The sequence below is a fragment of the Oncorhynchus keta genome, unplaced genomic scaffold, assembly GCF_023373465.1.
Source record: "Oncorhynchus keta strain PuntledgeMale-10-30-2019 unplaced genomic scaffold, Oket_V2 Un_contig_9955_pilon_pilon, whole genome shotgun sequence".
In the NCBI taxonomy this organism is placed as follows: domain Eukaryota; kingdom Metazoa; phylum Chordata; class Actinopteri; order Salmoniformes; family Salmonidae; genus Oncorhynchus; species Oncorhynchus keta.
The window spans coordinates 198,541-221,320 of NW_026290736.1; the positions used below are offsets into that span (position 1 = coordinate 198,541).

Sequence of the window (22,780 nt, forward strand, 5' to 3'; positions counted from 1 at the left end):
GTGATTCACATTGAAAAGCAATGTTTCTGTGTTAGCGGAGATTGCATTCGCGGTGAAATGCTGCATATGTCGGCTCAATCGGAAATTCCCTTTAAAATTCAACTGTGCTACAATGCAGATGTTCTGCACTACGGATTGAATCAAGCCCTAGCTGTCCTCCAAATGGCTTTAAGAGACATTGAGGAAACGGGGTCATTATTAGGCAAATGGAAGAAAACAGAATGAAACGTTGATGAACTACATGTACTTTGTCCAATGAGAAACGCTAATGTTTATTTTCTGTCGCAAAAAGTTTTTAACCATTTTCAGTTGCTGGTCCTTATGAAGGCAACCCTGGTGTTATCTCCTAGCTGGGCCACAACGGCTGCTTTCTGCTCCTTTCCTCAGTCTGCTGTTCATTATCCTTTAGTTCTGTGTTGTAAAGAAGCACTGTGTAAACAACGTTTGATGGACTGATGCACTGTGGGACTCGTGGATCCTCCTGGCTGGTTGTGATTGGTCACGGTGCAGACTTCCTGTCTGTCTGTCCGTCTGTCTCAGAGGGGTTTTAGAGGGCTGTGATCAGCATGGATTAGAGATGTTAGGATAACTCAAACCAGATGAGCTGCACTTACACCTGAGGAGAGAGAGGGAACTGGGGAGTGTGTGAGTGTGGAGGAAAGACGGAATGGAAGAGAGAGGGAGTGGAGTGATGGTGAAGAGAGAAAATGAAGTAGAGGGAGAATAACGGGGAAAGATAACTGAGGAGAGAGAGGGAATGCAGCAACATGGGCCAGTATTTCAGAATGAGGTGGATCATATCTGCATGACTAACAGAGGATCTCTCTCTCTCTCATTGAGATATATTAATGAACATGTCCTAATGGAGTTGAACGTGACTCCTACCCTGTACCTAGTTGCTCCCAGTTGATCCAACCATAGAGGGGTGTCCCTGACTCCCTGCCCTGTTGTCCCAGAAAGCCACCAAGCTAGAAAGAACATGTTAATTAGCTAGCGTGTGATGCTGGGCTGGGTTTCTATAGTCGTGTGTTCTGTTGTGCTTCAGCAGCCCTGTCTCCCAGATCACTGGGGATTGGAGCCTTTCAAAGCTGAACAGGTGACATGCTTTGACAAGAATTAGATGTGCTGCCAATACAATATTGTCTGGCGGTTGCCGGTTGGCCTATCTGACCCTGTCTTGTTTTTGTGAACCTGATTGTTTTGCACAGAAATAAGATACAGTGTACTTGGAACCAGAGCTCTGTGTGTGTGTGTGTGTGTGTGTGTGTGTGTGTGTGCGTGCGTGCGTGCGTGCGTGCGTGCGTGCGTGCGTGCGTGCGTGCGTGTGGCAATAGTGGGCAATGCCATATCAGTTGTATTAGTCTCATTGAAATCATTCACCTACTGCTGAACATTACACTCAGCTAGTTCCTCTGACTCAGGCTGTTCACATGTTGACTAAAGTCAAAACCATGTGACAGTTTGGCTGAAGGTGTTTGGAGAATACATTACAACACACACACACACTGAGTCAGAGTTCAGAATGAGGTTCATTCAAGGCCAGTGCTCCATACAGAATACATCAGAGAACAGAGTACTACAGAATACATCAGAGAACAGAGTACTACAGAATACATCAGAGAACAGAGTACTACAGAATACATCAGAGAACAGAGTACTCAGAGAACATAATACATCAGAGAACAGAGTACTACAGAATACATCAGAGAACAGAGTACTACAGAATACATCAGAGAACAGAGTACTACAGAATACATCAGAGAACAGAGTACTACAGAATACATCATCAGAGAACAGAGTACTACAGAATACATCAGAGAACAGAGTACTACAGAATACATCAGAGAACAGAGTACTACAGAATACATCAGAGAACAGAGTACTAGAGAACAGAGTACTACAGAATACATCAGAGACGTACTGGTTCCAAAGAAAACGCACTGCTGAACACATCACAATAAAACACTTGTTACATTATGTGAGGAGCTTCACACAGATACACACAGATACATACGCAGATACACCACACACACACAGCCTCACAAGGACACACACAGAAACACAATACAGATGAATTATATGTGAAGGTGGCTGCAGTGTGAAAATAATAGGTTGGATCCAATCCCAAGCTTTACAGTACAGCTGACAGCTGCTGATCTCTCACTACAACTGAAGGAGGAACAGTGTGACTGTGTCCATTATGGTTAGGGACAGGAGTTTTTCCTGACAATGCAATTACGACCTGATCTATATGGTGTGCAGGCCTTTGTTTTATCCCAAGAGGTCAACACTCTTCCCGCTAGAGCAGCCTTTCCTCTCTCTTGATCTTTCTCTCTGACTCTAGCTCTCGCTTTATCCTCAGCCTCCCTGGTCTCTGTCTTATCTGTCTGCCTCACTCTCTCTCTGTCTCAATTCAAGGGGCTTTATTGGCATGGGAAGCAGGTTTACATTGCCAAAGCAAGTGAAATAGATCATTTTTAAAAGTTCATTAATTTACAGTAAACTTTACACTTACAAAAGTTCCAAAAGAATAAAGACATTTCAAATGTCATATTATGTATATATACAGTGTTGTAACGATGTGCAAATAGTTAAAGTACAAAGGAGAAAATAAATAAACATAAATATGGGTTGTATTTACAATGGTGTTTGTTCTTCACTGGATGCCCTTTTCCTGTGGCAACAGGTCACACATCTTGGTACTGTGATGGCACACTGTGGTATTTCACCCAATAGATATGGGAGTTCATCAAAATTTGTTTTCAAATTCTTTGTGGGTCTGTGTAATCTAAGGGAAATATGTGTCTCTAATATGGTCATACATTTGGCAGGAGGTTAGGAAGTGCAGCTCAGTTTCCACCTCATTTTGTGGGCATTGTGCACATAGCCTGTCTTCTCTTGAGAGCCATGTCTGCCTTCGTCAGCCTTTGTTAATAGCAAGGCAATGCTCACGGAGTTTGTACATAGTCAAAGATTTCCTTAAGTTTGGGTCAGTCACAGTGGTCAGGTATTATGCCACTGTGTACTCTCTGTTTAGGTCCAAATAGCATTCTAGTTGCTCTGTTTTTTTTGTAAATTCTTTCCAATGTGTCAAGTAATGATATTTTCGTCTTCTCGTGATTTGGTTGGGTCTAATTGTGTTGCTGTCCTGGGACTCTGTGGAGTGTGTTTGTGAACAGAGTCCCAGGACCAGCTTTCTTAGGGGACTCTTCTCCAGGTTCATCTCTCTGTAGGTGATGGTTTGAGAATCATTTTCCTTTTAGGTGGTTGTAGAATAGAAAGTCTCTTTTCTGAATTTGGATAATTAGTGGTATCGGCCTAATTCTGCTCTGCATGCATTATTTGGTGTTTTACGTTGTACACTGAGAATATATTTGCAGAATTCTTCATGGAGTCTCAATTTGGTGTTTGTCCTATATTTGTGAATTCTTGGTTGGTGAGCAAACCCCAGACCTCACAACCATGAAGGGCAATGAATCCTATAACTGATTCAAGTATTTTTTAGCCAGATCCTAATTGGTATGTCACATTTTATGTTCCTTTTGATGGCATAGAAGGCCCTTCTTTCCTTGTCTCTCAGCTCGTTCACAGCTTTGTGGAAGTTACCTGTGGCACTGATGTTTAGGCCGAGGTATGTATTGTTTTTTGTTTGCTCTAGGGCAACGGTGTCTAGATGGAATTTGTATTTGTGGTCCTGGAAACTGGACCTTTCTGGAACACCACTATGTTTTCTCTATCTGATGATAAACCAGAGGAGGCCATGAAAACAGATCCCAGCATGCTTGTCCCAGTCTGCAGAACACACACACAATTACACTCAACTCACACACACACCGCTGCCTCAGTAACACACACAGACACACACACACCGTTGCCTCAGTAACACACACACCGTTGCCTCAGTAACACACACACACTGTTGCCTCAGTAACACACACACACCGCTGCCTCAGTAACACACACATACACACCGTTGCCTCAGTAACACACACACACCGTTGCCTCAGTAACACACACCGTTGCCTCAGTAACACACACACACCGTTGCCTCAGTAACACACACACACACACACACACCGTTGCCTCAGTAACACACACACCGTTGCCTCAGTAACACAGGGGATTATTACGTAATACAGCCAGTGGGAAAACAATTAGCTGCCTGACCTCTGTCTCTCCTTTCCTTTTTTTCTTCTTCTCCCTCTCTCTCTCTCTCTCTTGCTCTCTTTCTCCCTCCCCTCAGATTGAGCAACGGGAGAACTGTGTGACAGAAACACACACACATTCTCTATTTGAGGGCAGAACTTCTAAGCACAGAGTCTCAGGGACACAGCCAATGCGTTACTTCAGACTGGCCTTACCAAACTATTTTCATTATGATGACTAGTTTTGTTTAGGCCCATGACTATAGTTACATAATGTCATGTTAATGCATAGCCTCACAGATATGAATAGACTTTGTGTTGTGGTCCTCCTGTATTTACTTTTAACACCTAATGAGATTGTGTCTGATTTTAAAACTGTTGACCTGTTGATGACCTCTTATCTGACCCTTTACCTGAGGGCCACGCCCCCAAGGTGAGACCCGGCGATGTCAGTTAAACTGGCCGTGTTGGTTACACTACTGTCACCATGACAATACCTTGTACTCATGACATCAGCAATGTGCTACTGCTGAGGGCACGTTCACTCTATGATGATTTGTTTGCCATGATGTCACTAGGGGTTGTAACGTGTTCTGTACTATTCTGTGCAGTTAGTGTCTTTACAGAAAATGTTACAACCCTTTCTCCAGTTGTACTTGAGGAGGAATACTTGCCATGGAAAGTGCACTGACAAGCTTGACTTTCAGGAATAATCTTAGGAAAACTCGTATGACATTTTTTGTATTTTTATGGCCTAAAGGTGCGTCTGTGTGATTTATTTTACAATGCGTGGTTTTGAATTATAATGACCTAAAGAGGTAGCTAAGTGTTGAGGCTTTACCATACATGGTACATTAGACCAATTCATCCACTAATGGAAACACAACATCACTATGAGATATGGACTATCCTGCTAGCATACAGCCTGTCCTTTCCACCCGCCTCACTCTGCTCAGCCCGCCCGCTTCTGGGCTGTTTTCCACTTTAGTCTAATGTTTCCATATACAGTATGTGTGTATCACAGGTGGCTACTTAGGGGAGGACGGCTCATAGTAAAACCATGTGTTTGATCTGTCGGATACCATTCCATTCATTCCGTTCCAGCCATTACTATGAGCCCAATGAAGGTGTTTATGGTTTTCAGGACACACTGCATACACTATCCTTTAGGGCTCATAAGAAATGTGATCCTCTTCTCCAGAAGTTATTGGGTTAGTATTAATCCCCTAATGGAAATCATACAGCTGAATACATCGATGACAACACACACACACATTAGGGATTCCCCTACTAGGTTACAGATAAAGCATCACCACACGCACGCATGCACACAGGCACACACACACACATACACACACATTCTTGTAAAACTAACCTTGTGGGGACACCCAATTCAGGACCATTCAATATCCTATTTTTCCTTACACCTAAACCTAACCCTAACATTAACCCGATTACCTAACCTTAACCCCAAAACTAACCCTAGCTCCTAACCCTAAACTAACCCTAGCTCCTAACCCTAAAACTAACCCTAGCTCCTAACCCAAACCCCAAAACTAACCCTAGCTCCTAACCCTAAAACTAACCCTAGCTCCTAACCCAAACCCCAAAACTAACCCTAGCTCCTAACCCTAAAACTAACCCTAACCCCAAAACTAACCCTAGCTCCTAACCCTAACACTAACCCTAGTTCCTAACCCTAAAACTAACCCTAGCTCCTAACCCTAAAACTAACCCTAGCTCCTAACCCTAAAACTAACCCTAAAACGAACCCTAGCTCCTAACCATAACCCCAAAACTAATCCTAAAACTAACCCTAGCTCCTAACCCTAACCCCAAAACTAACCCTAGCTTCTAACCCTAGCTCTTAACCGCAAACCTAATTCTAACACTAATTCTAACCTTAACCCCCTAGAAATAGCATTTGACCTTGTGGGGACCAACAAACTGTCCCCAGTTGGTCAAATTAGTTTACTATTCTTGTGGGGGACTTCTGGTTCTTCTTCTGGTCCCCACAAGTATAGTTAAACACGTCCACACACACACACTTATGATACACCACATTCACACACACATTCACTTCACACACACACTGGCTGGCACAGTCCTGAGTAGTGGTACTAGACAGAGAGTCAATGATCCTTGGTAGTGACAGGGTTAACAGTGGTCATGATCCAACTATCCCAGCAGTCTCTTAGTGAATAATTCAACAACAGCACCGATCTCATTTCATCAACCACAAACACACGTACACAGCCAGTGGTCACATTTGAGAAAACACACACACACACATTGACACATGCTCCATCATAATCTTACTCACACACACCACATACTGTACAGACACACACACACACCACATACTGTACAGACACACACACGCTGTACAGACACACACTCAGGGCAGGTTGACGTTTATTGGGATGAGTCTTGTCCTTGAAGCAGGACTGGGGGCCTCATACAGAGACACACACATCACACAGGCAGTTCTGTTTTAACAGGCTAGAAAGTTTTAATACCAGGCATAGTTCAGGAAAGCATACCAGGGCCTAGTTCTGTTCTAATACCAGGGCCTAGTTCTATTCTAATACCAGGGCCTAGTTCTGTTCTAATACCAGGGCCTAGTTCTGTTCTAATACCAGGACCTAGTTCTGTTCTAATACCAGGACCTAGTTCTGTTCTAATACCAGGGCCTAGTTCTGTTCTAATACCAGGACCTAGTTCTATTCTAATACCAGGACCTAGTTCTATTCTAATACCAGGGCCTAGTTCTGTTCTAATACCAGGACCTAGTTCTGTTCTAATACCAGGACCTAGTTCTATTCTAATACCAGGACCTAGTTCTGTTCTAATACCAGGGCCTAGTTCTGTTCTAATACCAGGACCTAGTTCTATTCTAATACCAGGACCTAGTTCTATTCTAATACCAGGACCTAGTTCTGTTCTAATACCAGGGCCTAGTTCTGTTCTAATACCAGGACCTAGTTCTATTCTAATACCAGGACCTAGTTCTGTTCTAATACCAGGACCTAGTTCTGTTCTAATACCAGGGCCTAGTTCTGTTCTAATACCAGGGCCTAGTTCTGTTCTAATACCAGGACCTAGTTCTATTCTAATACCAGGGCCTAGTTCTGTTCTAATACCAGGACCTAGTTCTATTCTAATACCAGGGCATAGTTCTGTTCTAATACCAGGGCCTAGTTCTGTTCTAATACCAGGACCTAGTTCTGTTCTAATACCAGGACCTAGTTCTGTTCTAATACCAGGACCTAGTTCTGTTCTAATACCAGGACCTAGTTCTATTCTAATACCAGGGCCTAGTTCTGTTCTAATACCAGGACCTAGTTATATTCTAATACCAGGGCATAGTTCTGTTCTAATACCAGGACCTAGTTCTGTTCTAATACCAGGACCTAGTTCTGTTCTAATACCAGGGCCTAGTTCTATTCTAATACCAGGGCCTAGTTCTGTTCTAATACCAGGACCTAGTTCTATTCTAATACCAGGGCCTAGTTCTGTTTTAATACCAGGACCTAGTTCTGTTTTAATACCAGGGCATAGTTATATTCTAATACCAGGACCTAGTTCTGTTTTAATACCAGGACCTAGTTCTGTTTTAATACCAGGACCTAGTTCTGTTTTAATACCAGGGCATAGTTATATTCTAATACCAGGACCTAGTTCTATTCTAATACCAGGGCCTAGTTCTGTTTTAATACCAGGACCTAGTTCTGTTTTAATACCAGGGCATAGTTATATTCTAATACCAGGACCTAGTTCTGTTTTAATACCAGGACCTAGTTCTGTTTTAATACCCAGTTCTGTTCTAATACCAGGGCCTAGTTCTATTCTAATACCAGGGCCTAGTTCTGTTCTAATACCAGGACCTAGTTCTAATACCAGGACCTAGTTCTGTTTTAATACCAGGGCCTAGTTCTGTTTTAATACCAGGACCTAGTTCTATTCTAATACCAGGGCCTAGTTCTGTTCTAATACCAGGGCCTAGTTCTATTCTAATACCAGGGCATAGTTCTGTTTTAATACCAGGGCCTAGTTCTGTTTTAATACCAGGACCTAGTTCTGTTTTAATACCAGGGCATAGTTCTGTTCTAATACCAGGGCCTAGTTCTGTTTTAATACCAGGACCTAGTTATGTTCTAATACCAGGGCCTAGTTCTGTTCTAATACCAGGGCCTAGTTCTGCCTTCTAATTAGGCCTAGTTCTGTTCTAATACCAGGGCCTAGTAATCTAGTTCTAATACCAGGACCTAGTTCTATTCTAATACCAGGCCTTAGTTCTAATATCAGGGCATAGTTCTGTTCTAATACCAGGACCTAGTTCTATTCTAATACCAGGGCCTAGTTCTGTTCTAATACCAGGGCCTAGTTCTTTCTAATACCAGGGCCTAGTTCTGTTCTAATACCAGGGCCTAGTTTCTATTCTAATACCAGGGCCTAGTTCTGTTACCAGGGCCTAGTTATAATACCAGGGCCTAGTTCTGTTCTAATACCAGCCTAGTTCTGTTTCTAATACCAGGGCCTAGTTCTGTTCTAATACCAGGGCCTAGTAATACCAGGACCTGTTCTTTTATAATATATACCTAGTTCTGTTCTAATACCAGGGCCTAGTTCTGTTCTAATACCAGGGCATATTATAATACCAGGGTCTAGTTATATTCTAATACCATAGTTTTGTTCTAATACCAGGGCCTAGTTCTGTTCTGTTTTAATACCAGGACCTAGTTCTGTTCTAATACCAGGACCTAGTTCTGTTCTAATACCAGGCCTAGTTCTGTTCTTTCTAATACCAGGGCCTAGTTCTATAATACCAGGACCTAGTTCTGTTCTAATACCAGGGCCTAGTTCTGTTCTAATACCAGGACCTAGTTCTGTTCTAATGCCAGGGCCTAGTTCTATTCTAATACCAGGGCCTAGTTCTGTTCTAATACCAGCCTGACAATGTGAGTTGACCAGGAAAAGCCCTGCACTCAGCCTGACTATGTGAGTTGACCAGGAAAAGCCCTGCACTCAGCCTGACTATGTGAGTTGACCAGGAAAAGCCCTGCACTCAGCCCTGACCAATCAGCCTGAGTTGACCAGGAAAAGCCCTTTATTCAGCCTGACAATGTGAGTTGACCAGGAAAAGCCCTGCACTCAGCCTGACTATGTGAGTTGACCAGGAAAAGCCCTGCACTCAGCCTGACAATGTGAGTTGACCAGGAAAAGCCCTGTACTCAGCCTGACAATGTGAGTTGACCAGGAAAAGCCCTGCACTCAGCCTGACTATGTGAGTTGACCAGGAAAAGCCCTGCACTCAGCCTGACTATGTGAGTTGACCAGGAAAAGCCCTGCACTCAGCCTGACTATGTGAGTTGACCAGGAAAAGCCCTGCACTCAGCCTGACTATGTGAGTTGACCAGGAAAAGCCCTGCACTCAGCCTGACTATGTGAGTTGACCAGGAAAAGCCCTGCACTCAGCCTGACAATGAGCAGGAAGGTGGAAATGTGAGTTGACCAGGAAAAGCCCTGCACTCAGCCTGATAATGTGAGTTGACCAGGAAAAGCCCTGCACTCAGCCTGACAATCAGCCTGACCACTCAGCCTGAGTTGACCAGGAAAAGCCCTGCACTCAGCCTGACAATGTGAGTTGACCAGGAAAAGCCCTGCACTCAGCCTGACTATGTGAGTTGACCAGGAAAAGCCCTGCACTCAGCCTGACTATGTGAGTTGACCAGGAAAAGCCCTGCACTCAGCCTGACACTCATGTGAGTTGACCAGGAAAAGCCCTGCACTCAGCCTGCACTCAGCCTGAATGTGAGTTGACCAGGAAAAGCCCTGCACTCAGCCTGACAATGTGAGTTGACCAGGAAAAGCCCTGCACTCAGCCTCAGCCTGACAATGTGAGCCCTGACCAGGAAAAGCCCTGCACTCAGCCTGACTATGTGAGTTGACCAGGAAAAGCCCTGCACTCAGCCTGACTATGTGAGTTGACCAGGAAAAGCCCTGCACTCAGCCTGACAATGTGAGTTGAGCAGGAAAAGCCCTGCACTCAGCCTGACTATGTGAGTTGACCAGGAAAAGCCCTGCACTCAGCCTGAAATGTGATGTGAGTTGACCAGGAAAAACTCAGCCTGACTGCCAGGAAAACTCAGCCTGACTATGTGAGTTGACCAGGAAAAGCCCTGCACTCAGCCCTGAAAACCAGCCTGATATGTGAGTGACCAGGAAAAGCCCTGACCAGGAAAAGCCCTGCACTCAGCCTGACTATGTGAGTTGACCAGCCTGACAATGTGAGTTGACCAGGAAAAGCCCTGCACTCAGCCTGACTATGTGAGTTGACCAGGAAAAGCCCTGCACTCAGCCTGACTATGTGAGTTGACCAGGAAAAGCCCTGCACTCAGCCTGACAGCCTGATATGTGAGTTGACCAGGAAAAGCCCTGTACTCAGCCTGACAATGTGAGTTGACCAGGAAAAGCCCTGCACTCAGCCTGACTATGTGATTTGACCAGGAAAAGCCCTGCACTCAGCCTGACTATGTGAGTTGACCAGGAAAAGCCCTGCACTCAGCCTGACTATGTGAGTTGACCAGGAAAAGCCCTGCACTCAGTCTGACTATGTGAGTTGACCAGGAAAAGCCCTGCACTCAGCCTGACTATGTGAGTTGACCAGGAAAAGCCCTGCACTCAGCCTGACTATGTGAGTTGACCAGGAAAAGCCCTGCACTCAGCCTGACTATGTGAGTTGACCAGGAAAAGCCCTGCACTCAGCCTGACAATGTGAGTTGACCAGGAAAAGCCCTGCACTCACTGATGTGAGTTGACCAGGAAAAGCCCTGCACTCAGCCTGACAATGTGAGTTGACCAGGAAAAGCCCTGCACTCAGCCTGACTATGTGAGTTGACCAGGAAAAGCCCTGCACTCAGCCTGACTATGTGAGTTGACCAGGAAAAGCCCTGCACTCAGCCTGACTATGTGAGTTGACCAGGAAAAGCCCTGCACTCAGCCTGACAATGTGAGTTGACCAGGAAAAGCCCTGCACTCAGCCTGACAATGTGAGTTGACCAGGAAAAGCCCTGTACTCAGCCTGACAATGTGAGTTGACCAGGAAAAGCCCTGCACTCAGCCTGACAATGTGAGTTGACCAGGAAAAGCCCTGCACTCAGCCTGACTCAGCCTGACTAGCCTGTGAGTTGACCAGGAAAAGCCCTGCACTCAGCCTGACTATGTGAGTTGACCAGGAAAAGCCCTGCACTCAGCCTGACAATGTGAGTTGACTATGTGAGTTAGGAAAAGCCCTGCACTCAGCCTGACTATGTGAGTTGACCAGGAAAAGCCTGACTATTATTCAGCCTGCACTCACAATGTGAGTTGACTAGGAAAAGCCCTGCACTCAGCCTGACTATGTGAGTTGACCAGGAAAAGCCCTGCACTCAGCCTGACTCAGCCTGTTGTATGGATATCATGAAGGTGGAAAACATTCTGTTTGGATTTTCCTTTAGGAATCATTAGGATTTATGCCTGTTAGTTTCCAATGGCCGTGTTCAGAACAGAAACGTAGCTCACACATATTGGAATGGGATTGGAGAATGTCATTCTGTACAAGTTCTTAAACAGAACACTTGATTTTCCAAAACAAGGTTTGAGTTCTCACCCTGAAGTGATTTCCTGATTATAGGCTTGTTTGCCGACAGAAGGAAAAAGCAAAAACTCAATTTTGTTCTGTTTCTCATCAAAATATCTAAAAGCCACTGACCCATTTTTTTTTTTTTTTTATCATTCTAACATGGATCAAGCCAAGTCTTTTCTACAGTGATAGCGATGGAATAGTCCATTTTTCCCTCATAAATAGGGGTGGAGGTTGAAAACTGCCTAACCCCACCTGAAAAAGAACTAATGAAACTATCACATGAACACTGGCTTTATATCCATCCATAATTACAGGTATCATCATTAACCTAGATAGGAAATACCTCTTATTCTTGTTCCCAGTTGGCTCCAAAACTCCCACACTGTTGCCAAGTGGAGTTGGAGGAGTGAAGCCTGGAGGGCGGCCATATTTGGCAGTGTTGTGATTTATATTCTCTGCTGGCTGTCAGCTCAACTAACCAGTCCTTCCACACCCGCCACAGGTGTGAGAGTGACTATAACTGAAAGATGTTGTAACACCAAGCTCAGTGCAGTACACCACATGTAACAACCACTTCTTTAATGTTTGTATAAGGTACATCGTCTCATAATGATCGTGTCATAACATATATCGTCTCATAATGATCGTGTCATAACATACATCGTCTCATAATGATCGTGTCATAACATACATCGTCTCGTAATGATCGTGTCATAACATACATCGTCTCGTAATGATCGTGTCATAACATACATCGTCTCGTAATGATCGTGTCATAACATACATCGTCTCGTAATGATCGTGTCATAACATACATCGTCTCGTAATGATCGTGTCATAACATATATCGTCTCGTAATGATCGTGTCATAACATACATCGTCTCGTAATGATCGTGTCATAACATACATCGTCTCGTAATGATCGTGTCATAACATACATCGTCTCGTAATGATCGTGTCATAACATACATTGTCTCATAATGATCGTGTCATAACATACATCGTCTCTCGTGTCATAATGATCGTAATGATCGTGTCATAACATACATTGTCTCGTAATGATCGTGTCATAACATACATTGTCTCGTAATGATCGTGTCATAACATACATCGTCTCGTAATGATCGTGTCATAACATACATTGTCTCATAATGATCGTGTCATAACATTGTCTCGTAATGATCGTGTCATAACATACATCGTCTCATAATGACATACATACATCGTCTCATAATGATCGTGTCATAACATACATCGTCTCATAATGATCGTGTCATAACATACATCGTCTCATAATGATCGTGTCATAACATACATCGTCTCATAATGATCGTGTCATAACATACATCGTCTCATAATGATCGTGTCATAACATACATCGTCTCATAATGATCGTGTCATAACATACATCATCTCATAATGATCGTGTCATAACATACATCGTCTCATATCGTGTCATAACATCGTCTCGTAATGATCGTGTCATAACATACATCGTCTCATAATGATCGTGTCATAACATACATCATGTCATAACATTGATTATTTTCCTTTGTTTACTTCTCTGTTTTTCCTCCTTTCCTTTAATATATGTTATCTTGCCCTTCAGAAACAGGAGAAAACAATCACATGAACGGCTGTTGGTGTACTGACATTTGATCATTGCCATCTGGCTTGCAGAAACAGAGAAATCCCATTTAGATATCCAGTATTGTCAGAGTTGTTATGACCACTTGGATTGGACAGATCCTCAGAAGGCTTCTCATATCTTCCAAGTCCCTTCTTGTTAACTGATGCATTGTGATGCACTGATGCACTGATGCATTTTCTCCAAGCCAATCACCACTCTTTAATAAGACGTCTCCCGTTTCGCTGCACCTCAGCCCAGATTGGCCCTCACAGATGGTGCTGGCTAAGGTAGAGCGAAGAGGGCCTTTGGCACAGATAGAGGAAGACACACACACGTACAGAGGGACGATGACATGGGCCACCTTCCAGGGGGTGATTAGTGCTGTGTGGACGGGCATCTAGAGGCAGTCAGAGGTTGGCTTGGCAGGGACGGCCGTCTCCCCTCGCTAATGTCTACCAGCAGGGCTGTTCACACTGTTTGTCTTACTCTCAGACCTTCCAGAACTCACTCATTCTCGCTCTCTGTTTCAACTCTCGTTTCGTCTTTCTCTTTCATACACACACAACCTCTTTCTCTTTCTTCTCAACTTTCTCTCCATCTCTCTCTATACCTCTTTCTTTATATCCTCTCTTTATATCTCTTTCTCTCAATCTCGTTTTCCCCCTCCTCCATCTCGCTCTATGTGGATCCAGGACAGATCCCTGGGTGGTAATAGCTAAGTGACCTCTCTGTATTGAGCCCCACCCCTTCCTCCTGGCATTGCGGTCACTTCCTGCTTCTCTGCCAATAAGAATTCATTTGAATGAAATCAGTCTGAATCATTCCATTGTACTCCACATCAGGCCTGGATGACTTTCTTAGGGCATCCTTCCCAGAACGCTGTTGGTTTAAGCAATTTTATGGAATACTGTCCATGAAATGGGCCATGTTTTATATTTTGGTGTTGAAGAGAGAGAGATTTAGTCAGTATTAAAACATATTTTCCCTCCCCTATTAGATCTCTACCTCGGAATACTTCTAAAAGTGACATCTGCGTACTCCTTCCATCCCACACCCATCCCTCCCTCCTTGTCTCCCTCTATGCCCAGCGAATAGCCGACCATTGCTGTCGTCCCTCCATAAGAGCCAACATAGTGCACCACACCCTGTGTGTCTGTCTGCTAAAAATACCTTGGCAGGACTGGATGTATTGTCTGATGACAGGCAATGTATAATGCAGACATTGTGTGATAGTACACACACACACACACACACACAAACGCAGATAGCGTGTGGCAGGTATGTGTTCTTCATTGGGTGTTTGAGGGATAGGGTCCCATATGGGGGTTAGACCAGACCCCCTACACCACTCCTTATCACCCCACAGTGGAGGTGAGGTTACACCATGTCATTAATAACAATTACTCTGTCACCAGTGACACGTATAGTTAGTGAATGAACCTAGATGTCAGAAGTGTACGTACTGGTAGCGAATTCAGGTGCAGGAGAGCAGGGATTTGTAAACAGGCGCACACTTTATTTAGGCAAAAGTGCAAAACGCGCAAAACCGTCACAAGAATTATGTTTAACAATAAACATCTTCATGAAAAATAACAGGGAAAAAACAAGCCAGTCTGGTGCGTCAGCAATACACACGTAACACAAACAATCTAACACAAAGACATGATGGGAAACAGGGGAATAAATACATGTAGATTGATTGGGGAATGAAAACCAGGTGTGCAGGGAACAAGACAAAACAAATGGATACATGAAAAATGGAGCGGCGATGGCTAGAAAGCCGGTAACGTCGACTGCCGAACGAACAAGGAGAGGAGCCGACTCCGGCTGAAGTCGTGACACGAGATGCTCATTGTGACGTTTTACACAGATAATCAACACAACATTTACTCCGATTCCCATGTACAGTGTAGTCTACAGTCTTAGAAAAAGGTGCTATCTAGAACCTAAAAGGGTTCTTCAGCTAGAACCGTTTTAGTTCCAGGTTCCTTTCCACTGAGGGCTCTACATCAAACACAAAAGGGTTCTACCTGGAACCAAAAAGGCTTTTCCTGGAACCAAAAGGGGTTATCCTATGGGGACAGCTGAAGAACTTGTTTGAAACCCTTTTATCTCAGATTGCATATCACTTTCCTGATAATCAGTTGTTATGTGTGGCTGTGGTTGAGGTGAGTGTTATGATGTGGTGTTGAGATGAGTTAGTTTTATACAAGGGGAAGGTCTTTGAGTTGGAGATTTTCTTTCTATACTTAAAGTCCAAATCATTGACATTACAACTATAGACTCAGTATAGAGCAGCTGCTGAGTGTTTTTCCACTGATAGGCTAGCAGTGTTAAGGAGATACAGGCCTACATACAGTGGGGCAAAAAGTATTTAGTCAGCCACTTAAAAAGATGAGAGGCCTGTAATTTTCATCATAGGTACACTTCAACTATGACAGACAAAATGAGGGAAAAAATCCAGAAAATCACATTGTAGGATTTTGAATTAATTCATTTGCAAATTATGGTGGAAAATAAGTATTTGGTCAATAACAAAAGTTTATCTCAATACTTACTTGTTATATACCCTTTGTTGGCAATGACAGAGGTCAAACGTTTTCTGTAAATCTTCACAAGGTTTTCACACACTGTTGCTGGTATTTTGGCCCATTCCTCCATGCAGATCTCGTCTAGAGCAGTGATGTTTTGGGGCTGTTGATTGGGCAACACGGACTTTCAACTCCCTACAAAGATTTTCTATGGGGTTGCGATCTGGAGACTGGCGAGGCCACTCCAGGACGTTGAAATGCTTCTTATGAAGCCACTCCTTCGTTGCCCGGGCGGTGTGTTTGGGATCATTTTCATGCTGAAAGACCCAGCCACGTTTCATCTTCAATGCCCTTGCTGATGGAAGGAGGTTTTCACTCAAAATCTCACGATACATGGCCCCATTCATTCTTTCCTTTACACGGATTGTCCTAGTCCCTTTGCAGAAAACAGCCCCAAAGCATGATGTTTCCACCCCCATGCTTCACAGTAGGTATGGTGTTCTTTGGATGCAACTCAGCATTCTTTGTCCTCCAAACACGACGAGTTGAGTTTTTACCAAAAAGTTATATTTTGGTTTCATCTGACAATATGACATTCTCCCAATCTTCTTCTGGATCATCCAAATGCTCTCTAGCAAACTTCAGATGGGCCTGGACATGTACTGGCTTACGCAGGGGGACACGTCTGGCACTGCAGGATTTGAGTCCCTGGCGGTGTAGTGTGTTACTGATGGTAGGCTTTGTTACTTTGGTCCCAGCTCTCTGCAGGTGATTCACTAGGTCCCCCCGTGTGGTTCTGGTATTTTTGCTCACCGTTCTTGTGATCATCTTGACCCCACGGGGTGAGATCTTGCGTGGAGCCCCAGATCGAGGGAGATGATCAGTGGTCTTGTATGTCTTCCATTTCCTAATAATTGCTCCCACAGTTGATTTCTTCAAACCAAGCTGCTTACCTATCTTCCCAGCCTGGTGCAGGTCTATAATTTTGTTTCTGGTGTCCTTTGACAGCTCTTTGGTCTTGGCCCATAGTGGAGTTTGGAGTGTGACTGTTTCAGGTTGTGGACAGGTGTATTTTATACTGATAACAAGTTCAAACAGGTGCCGTTAATACAGGTAACGAGTGGAGGACAGAGGAGCCTCTTAAAGAAGAAGTTACAGGTCTGTGAGAGCCAGAAATCTTGCTTGTTTGTAGGTGACCAAATACTTATTTTCCACCATAATTTGCAAATAAATTCATTAAAAATCCTATAATGTGATTTTTCTGGATTAATTTCCTCATCTTGTCTGTCATAGTTGAAGTGTACCTATGATGAAAATTACAGGCCTCTCTCATCTTTATAAGTGGAAAAACTTGCACAATTGGTGGCTGACTAAATACTTTTTTACCCCACTGTATGGACATTCCTGTGGTGTGATAACTATTTGATTTCTTTGACAGTCATCTTACTGTAACAACATCAGGATGATCTGTCACGGAGGATTTATCTCTCTGCTCATATGGCCTTAGTACATGTGCTGGTGTTGTACATACTATGTGTGGGTATCTTCAATCTGTTCTGCTTCTCTGACTCAAGTTGAACAGGATATACAGTAGATAGGTTGGGGTCAGTATCTTCAATCTGTTCTGCTTCTCTGACTGTTTGTTTGAACAGGATATACAGTAGATAGGTAGGGGTCCAATCTTCAATCTGTTCTGGATCAAGTTGAACAGGATATACAGTAGATAGGTAGGGGCTCTGGGATCACAGAAGACACATTTCATTTCCCTGTGATAATGGACATAAACACATTAGTGGTGTTTGTTTGGTAGAGAACACAAACAAGCAATAAAGACCATTGGAGGGATCCAAACTTCTTCCTTCTGCACTTACATCTGACAGGACTTCTTTGAATACTCAGTAGTGTATATGACTCAATTGTCGATGATATTGTGTATCTTTCTCTCTGTTCACTACAGGAGGCTCTGGCCCATGTTAATGCCCATGCCCAGGTGGCGCGGACACCAGTGGACCCATCGGAGCTGTTCCCCAGACTGTGCCATCTGGTGCGGGCCGAGACTGGTTACGGCTTCAACCTGCACAGTGAGAAGTCCCGGCCGGGCCAGTACATCCGCTCCCTGGACCCTGGGTCTCCAGCCGACCACGCCGGGCTCAGACCACAGGACAGACTCATAGAGGTGAGGAGAGAGGGGATGGGTGAAGGAGGGGAGAGGAGAGGGGGATGGGTGGAGGAGGGGAGGATTGGTGTCGAAAGAGGGCAAGTGGTTAGAGACTGAAGAAGACGGGTGGGGGACTGTGGAGCTCCATGAAGGGGTTTATTTTTCATGAAGGTGAGGAGGAGGCTGGGAAGAAGGGCTAGTCCAGGAGGAGGATAGAGGTGCAGGGGATTGGTGGGAGAGGGAGGAGGGAGTCTGATGTCTTAATAATCACGGAACTATGGACCAGTAGAGGCTTGGTTTGTAAACTTTAGACAAGTGGTGAGAGAGAAGGAGACAGACTCCAATCAGCTAGTTTACATTGGTCCTAATGAGACCCTAATGAGGTGTGCTTTGAGAAATGGGGTTGGAACACCCTAATTAACAGGGAGAGGGGTTTATAGAACAGAGAGAGAGGGAGTGGGGTGATTGAACATGTGTCTGAGATAAGGGATACAGAGTGAGACCCCAAGAGGCATTTTACTCCCTATGTACATGCAAATGTATGTGTGCTTGCTTGTGAATGTTTGGGTTTATCAGTGTGTGTGTACACAGGTGTGACCTCGTGTGGCAGCAGTCTCAATGCTCATCCTTCATGCGTGTGCAGGGCCACATGTGCCTGGTTTAACCCCTCTAACGATACCACTGCTATAACACGGCCTGGACCCCAGCCTCATATCGCACATGTTTTAGTTGAGATTAAGGAGGACAGGCTGATAGGGGGGAGAGGTTGTTCATCAGTCTGAAAGCAGGATACAGACAAGAGAGAAACATATGAGGGCTGAATGTGTGGGAGAAAGAAGGGATGGTGGGAAAGCAGAGGGATAGAAGGAGACACAGGAGAGAAGCAGACGTGTGAAACATACTGATCCTGCTCACCATACACACTCTCAATCAGACCCCGGACACACTCCCATGAGCCCTGACCCCAGAGCAGTACATCAGGGCCTAACAAGCCCACACAGGGCCAAAACAGGGTAAGACAGGGTCAGGCAGGGTGAAATGAATCACACGCCCAGGGTCAAATACAGGACAGGGTCAGGCAGGGCCAAATACAGGGTCAGACAGGGTCAAATACAGGGTCAGAAGGGTCAAATACAGGGTCAGGCAGGACAGTAAAATACACTGCATCAAAAACACAGGGTCAAATGAAAGTCACACAGGGTCAAACAGAATCCCTTGGTTTAACTAAACCTAACCTGGGAGACAGCGATGCCCTTCCCTGAACCTGAATACACACGCCCATGGCAGATATACCCCCTGTGGTGAAAACACACGCCCAGGGCTGGTAACAGATAACTGAACAGTGTAATATGGCAGGCAGAGCAGTTGAACCTGAATACACGCCCAGGGTAGACCCCAACAGGGTCAAAGAGAGACTCCCACACACATGCACGGTCCTATACCATTCCAGTCCTGCCTGAACCTGACCCTTCCTGAATGAATACACGCCCACAGTACGAGTCCTGAACCTACGCCCAGGAGAGAGACAGAGATACGGATAGCTGCACACGCCCACACTGGCAATACACAGCCCAGGGAGGAGTACCCTTCCCTTTCAATGCTTTGATGTGATACCCTCTGTCTGTCCAGCAACAGGAAACAGGGGAGAGTGATCTGTAGCTAGGGGGAGACAGAGATACCCTTCCCTGAACCTGTCTGTTAGATGACAATAACAGGCCAGGTCACTCCCTGTCTGAATGTGCTCCCTATGGTCCATAAATAGGTTTTATCATGTTTGAAACTGAATAGAGACTAAAGAGATCCCTTCCCCCTGCAGCCTGAAGACACACGCCCAGGGAGAGAGACAGAGATACCACACGCCCAGGGAGAGAGACAGAGATACCCTTCCGAACCTGAATTCTGCACAGATTCTGTCAGACCTGGGCCCTGAACCTGAATAACACGCCCAGGGAGAAGACAAAAATACTGGTGAATTCCAAGAGACAGGATACCCTTCCCAGTTGAATACACACGCCCTAATAAGATACCCCCCTTAAACCTGAAACGCCCAGGGAGAGAGACAGAGATACCCTTCCCTGAACCTGAATACACACGCCCAGGGAGAGAGACAGAGATACCCTTCCCTGAACCTGAATACACACGCCCAGGGAGAGAGACAGAGATACCCTGCCCTGAACCTGAATACACACGCCCAGGGAGAGAGACAGAGATACCCTTCCCTGAACCTGAATACACACGCCCAGGGAGAGAGACAGAGATACCCTGCCCTGAACCTGAATATACACGCCCAGGAAGAGAGAGACAGATGACTACAAATGACAGTGGATACAATGGGCTCCATTGGGTTAATACAGGGTATAGTTCAATGCAGTACTGTAGGACATTCCACTGACTCCCCTCCCCACTGCTTAGATACTGTAAGCACTCAGAGAGCCCAAATACTTGAGACAATACAGTACTGTCTGTCTCTACTGTGCTCTTCAATTCATAACAATAGCATCTCATTCTGCAAACTCTCCTTCCAGACTCATATCAAACATCTCCAATCGAAAATCAAATCAAGAGTCGGCTTTCTATTCCGCAACAAAGCCTCATTCACTCACGCTGCCAAGCTTACCCTAGTAAAACTGACTATCCTACCGATCCTCGACTTCGGCGATGTCATCTACAAAATTGCTTCCAACACTCTACTCAGCAAACTGGATGCAGTTTATCACAGTGCCATCCGTTTTGTCACTAAAGCACCTTATACTACCCACCACTGCGACTTGTATGCTCGGCTGGCCCTCGCTACATACTCGTCGCCAGACCCACTGGCTCCAGGTCATCTACAAGGCCATGCTAGGTAAAGCTCCGCCTTATCTCAGTTCACTGGTCACGATGGCAACACCCATCCGCAGCACGCGCTCCAGCAGGTGTATCTCACTGATCATCCCTAAAGCCAACACCTCATTCGGCCGCCTTTCGTTCCAGTACTCTGCTGCCTGTGACTGGAACGAATTGCAAAAATCTCTGAAGTTGGAGACTTTTATCTCCTTCACCAACTTCAAACATCAGCTATCTGAGCAACTAACCGATCGCTGCAGCTGTACATAGTCTATTGGTAAATAGCCCACCCATTTTCACCTACCTCATCCCCACAGTTTTTATTTATTTACTTTTCTGCTCTTTTGCACACCAATATCTCTACCTGTACATGATCATCTGATCATTTATCACTCCAGTGTTAATCTGCAATATTGTAATTATTCGCCTACCTCCTCATGCCTTTTGCACACATTGTATATACATTTACATTTACATTTAAGTCATTTAGCTGCTCTTATTGACTTGACTTAATTGTATAGACTCCCCTTTTTTTCTACTGTGTTATTGACTTGTTAATTGTTTACTCCATGTGTAACTCTGTGTTGTCTGTTCACACTGCTATGCTTTATCTTCGCAGTTGCAAATGAGAACTTGTTCTCAACTAGCCTACCTGGTTAAATAAAGGTGAAATAAAAAAATAAATAAAAAACAATTCTACGTCTATGCATTACCTTCCCCAATATGTCTGCAAAGCAGCATTCAGCAACCAGCTGTGACATTACACCACGTCATATTCAGGTATAGATCAAGAAGCTGTATTGGTGTCCTTTGAACACAACAGTTAAACGCCTTGGCCTTCTCCTTTCCTGTATGAATGGGGCTCAACAGTATCAGCTGTGTTTTGACAGGACCGAGTGAAAGGGATTTCTAATGAACACAGTCTGGGTGTACAGTTTCAGCTCAGAGTGGTTTGTCTATAGTCATTGAAACCCTGTCTGTGTTAGATTAGCGCTAAGTGATTAGCGCTACCCACTGATTCAGGGTCCCTATAATCAGTGGTGGAAAAAGTACCCAATTGTCATATATTAATCAAATTAAAGATACCTTGATAGAACATTTTTTATTTTATTTTTATTTCACCTTTATTTAACCAGGTAGGCTAGTTTAGAACAAGTTCTCATTTGCAACTGCGACCTGGCCAAGATAAAGCATAGCAGTGTGAACAGACAACACACAGTTAGTTACACATGGAGTAAACAATAAACAAGTCAATAACACAGTAGAAAAAAATAGTCTATATACATTGTGTGCAAAAGGCATGAGGAGGTAGGCAAATAATTACAATTTGGCAGATTAACACTGGAGTGATAAATGATCAGATGGTCATGTGCAGGTAGAGATATAGGTGTGCAAAAGAGCAGAAAAGTAAATAAATATAAACAGTATGGGGATGAGGTAGGTAAACATGGAAGGGCTATTTACCGATAGACTGAAAGTCACCCAGTAAAATACTCGAGTTAAAGTTTTAAAAAACGCTTTGGTTTTAAATATACTTAAGTATCAAAAGTAAATGTAATTGCTAAAATATACTTAGGTATCAAAAGTAAAAGTATAAATAATTTCACATACCTTATATTAGGCAAACCAGATAGCACAAGTTTCTTGTTTTTCAATGTACGGATAACCAGGGGCACACTCCAACACTCAGACATAATTTACAAATGAAGCACGTGTGTTTAGTGAGTCCGATGCTCTCTTGATAAGTGCGTCGACCATTTTCCTGTCCTGCTAAGCATTGAAAATGTAATGACTACTTTTGGGTGTCAGGGAAAATGTATTAAGTAAAAGGTACATCATTTTCTTTAGGACTACAGTGGAGG

At 44.2% G+C, this 22,780-nt stretch overlaps 1 protein-coding gene across 1 annotated transcript in view; it reads left to right on the forward strand.

The window, feature by feature from the left end:
* The window catches only part of LOC127927227 (Na(+)/H(+) exchange regulatory cofactor NHE-RF2-like), a 63,584-nt gene that overhangs the window by 31,954 nt on the left and 8,850 nt on the right, over positions 1 to 22,780 (forward strand). The window contains exon 3 of the mRNA XM_052513248.1: positions 17,892 to 18,110. Coding sequence (XP_052369208.1) covers positions 17,892 to 18,110 — 219 coding nt within the window. The remainder of the gene's footprint in view (positions 1 to 17,891; positions 18,111 to 22,780) is intronic.